The sequence below is a fragment of the Cyprinodon variegatus genome, unplaced genomic scaffold, assembly GCF_000732505.1.
Source record: "Cyprinodon variegatus isolate N-32 unplaced genomic scaffold, C_variegatus-1.0 Scaffold513, whole genome shotgun sequence".
NCBI classification, from domain to species: Eukaryota; Metazoa; Chordata; class Actinopteri; order Cyprinodontiformes; family Cyprinodontidae; genus Cyprinodon; species Cyprinodon variegatus.
Window position 1 is genome coordinate 437,832 of NW_015150966.1, and position 3,271 is coordinate 441,102.

At 36.7% G+C, this 3,271-nt stretch overlaps 1 protein-coding gene across 1 annotated transcript in view; it reads left to right on the plus strand.

Moving 5' to 3' along the window:
- The window catches only part of LOC107094899 (USP6 N-terminal-like protein), a 61,170-nt gene that overhangs the window by 9,881 nt on the left and 48,018 nt on the right, over positions 1 to 3,271 (plus strand). Inside the window, exons 6-7 of the mRNA XM_015390790.1 lie at positions 2,515 to 2,638; positions 3,090 to 3,159. Coding sequence (XP_015246276.1) covers positions 2,515 to 2,638; positions 3,090 to 3,159 — 194 coding nt within the window. The remainder of the gene's footprint in view (positions 1 to 2,514; positions 2,639 to 3,089; positions 3,160 to 3,271) is intronic.

Here is a 3,271-nt window from a genome sequence, read left to right on the forward strand (position 1 = left end):
ATGTGAGAAGGAGGATTTTAAATTCTATTCTTGATTTAACAGGAAGCCAATGAAGAGAAGCCAGGATAGGAGAGATATGATCTCTCTTTTTAATTATCATTATCTGGCTGCAGCATTTTGGATCAGCTGAAGGCTTTTAACTGCAGTTTGTGGACTTCCTGATAGTAAAGAATTACGACAGTCCAGCTTTGAAGTAACAAATGCATGGACTAGTTTCTCAGCATCACCCCTGGACAGGAGATTTCTAATTTTTGCAATATCCCGCAGATGAAACTGTAGGCTAAACGGCTAAACCTGTGTCTTACATCTACCTCTATTCATGTTCTTGGGGCAGTGAAGTATGTAAATTTCGAGGCGTGACAAAAGTACAGGACAGAACTAAATAAGGCAACGTTCCCGAATTGACGTCAATTTGGTGCTTCGTTCAAATTTGCGCGTTTTATGGTGGAAGTTTAGAATTGTGAGATTTACTGAGAAAGGAGGAGTCGGTGGGGTTTGAACTTCTCTGTTCGTCCATTTCACCCATTGAACTATTGTTATTCATCTACAGTATGACAATGTAAACTCGGTTTACATTCTATGACCCCTTTAAGGATTATAGAGACACAAAACACCCCAGCTCCCATGCCTACCTTCTCCCTCCAAAGATTTGTCTTTATTTTACTTTTTTCAGGTTAATAAATCCTATTTATTCACTGATTTATGAAATTCAACACTTTCTGAAAACAGTCACTATCTACTTCTCTCCTGCTTCATCATCCTCTCTGTTCTCCCTCATCTGTTCCACATTCTACCCTGTTGTTTACCTGCCATGCCTGCTTGTACAAAATTTTCACAAAGGGAAGCAGTGACTACAGTAGTTGATCAGCAAATTCTCTAACCACTTTGGACATCTAGGTTTTTGTGACCTCATTAGTTTCATTATTCCTTCCTGATGTCGTCACCGGTGTCCTTTGTAGCAGATACCCTAACGCACCCATTGTCTGTCTCTAATCTGTCTTTAATCCTTTCCTGTGTTCTTCACTAATTCAAACAATCAACCAAGCATTATTTAATAGCTTTAAACAAGTTGCTCATCTTGCCAATTCCCCTTTCCCGTATAAATAATATTCAAAAATTAACCACTTGGTGTTAAAGGACTGTTCTTTAACCCATTATTATTATCAGTGTCTTTATTCTTTCTCTCTGTTCTTCTACTTTATTTCCATCTTCAAACTTTTTGCTAAGTAGGTTTTAAACATACAGCAGCTGAGCCACAAAATAAAGAAATCAAATTCTTTAATAAGATCCTCTTTGGATATCAGTTTCTGATTATACTCTGCATCTCATCAGATACATCACAACAGCTTGTTTTAATTCCCAAGTTTCTTTTATTTCTCTTCTGTATTATTCACGATTTAGTTCAACAGATGATTAACGGTGTAGCTACCAGATCTGCTCCGGCGGTCAGGTCTGCTTGGGCTGTGCGCATACCTTTGACCTTACACTACATGACTGTCTGAAAGTTGCCACGATGGCGTAAAGCATTGTGGGTAGCCCAGACAATGATAACATAATGCAGAGTCCGCATGCTGAGTTGGGTGCAACTCTAGTGTTCGTTTATCTATGATAAATGACGTTTTACCAGATGGATAACAAAACTTAAAAGATCTGTTTTTGTTGAACTAAGTAACTGTAAGACCATGATATAAAGGGACGGTCGGTAAGTAACAGGTTAGCTCAGACAGTTTCCCAAATTAAGTTACACACTTTTAACTTTGTGTAAACAACACCTGTTCATTTTCAACTAGTAGAATAAATGTTATATAACTGTATATATATAAAACTATAAATCTACAGAAAAGTCATTTTGTTGTTCCATTTGGCCTCTACTGCCCTAAGACCAAAATAAAAAAAATGAAAGTTTGTCACCTTGTTAATACAGAGTATGTAAGAAGGATTTTCTACTTTCATCTAGTTTATGTGGCCAAAGGAACTGTAAAATAACATCAAATATAGGTAATGATATTGAGACCCCATGAGAGATTTGATTTACGATATTTATGGCCAATAGTAGCATTCTTACATCGGCTGATGGTTGCACACATTCGCCGATTGCATTGACACTTCCTCCATTAACCATCCATTGTTAGAGTTTTGATTTGTTAAGAAATGTTTCATTTTTTGTTTAAATTGATACTTGCATAACATCTGTTATCAATGCGTAATTCTAATTATGTAAATGGTTAAAAAAGAAGCAATATTGGCACTTAAACTGTCCATCCATATTGACATGGACCGTTTCATTTTTCTTACCTTAATATGATTTCAAATACCGATTAGTTAAGTTAGAAATTATTTTACAACTTTTAGCTTTGGCTAACCGGAATATAAACAATCGTCCTGCTAATTTTACAGAATCTGGCTGTTATCTTACAACACATTGGCACATTTTTTCTGCATTAACAATACTTAAAGTAATTTTTGTCCTTTAGAGTTAAAAGGATACTAGTGTGTCTTTGTGTTTGTTTGCAGGCATGTCCTACATAGCTGCTGTGCTGCTGATGCAGCTGGGAGAGGAGGAGGCTTTCTGGGCTCTGGCAGCCTTGTTGGATAAACCCAGATATCTGGGTGAACTGTTTGACCTCAGTCTCACAAAGTAAGAACTGGTTTAAAGGGGCACAAAACTGCCTTGCTTTAAATTACAGTTTTGTAAAACCATAAATCAGTGAAAATTGATGGTGATTACTTGGAGAAGTGTGTACTGTTCAAGTATTTAGCGTTTATTTCTGATGCCGTTCACTTAAGGTTCAATAAAGTCAAAGTCAAACTGTCAGAAGACATGCCTGACAAAGTCAAAACTGTCCACATCTTTTTATTTCGTACTAAAAAGAAAAAAACAACGCATTGTGGTATAACAGCCAAAACTGTTTCCTTTTTCAAATACCGTTTTATAGAAATGAGACCAAAGATAAAGCCCAGAACATCATGCTGTTATCGGTATAGTTAAATCCATTACCTGAAACTTCATCCACAGTCCCTCCTTGTTGTCATTTTGTGTTTGTTTCACTGATACAAAATCAAACGGCCTTTTTTTTTCTTCTAATCAGAGTCCAACATCAGGTGAAGGTGTTTGATCAGTTCCTCAAACACAGGAAGGCTCAGCTCTCCAAGCACTTGGTGAGAAACAAAGGTTCCTTGGTTTAACACCCAACACGTTCACATGTTCCTTATACTGCAAAAATAAAACTTCAAAGGGCTAAACTAGACAGCGGTAATAATAAAAAAAAAG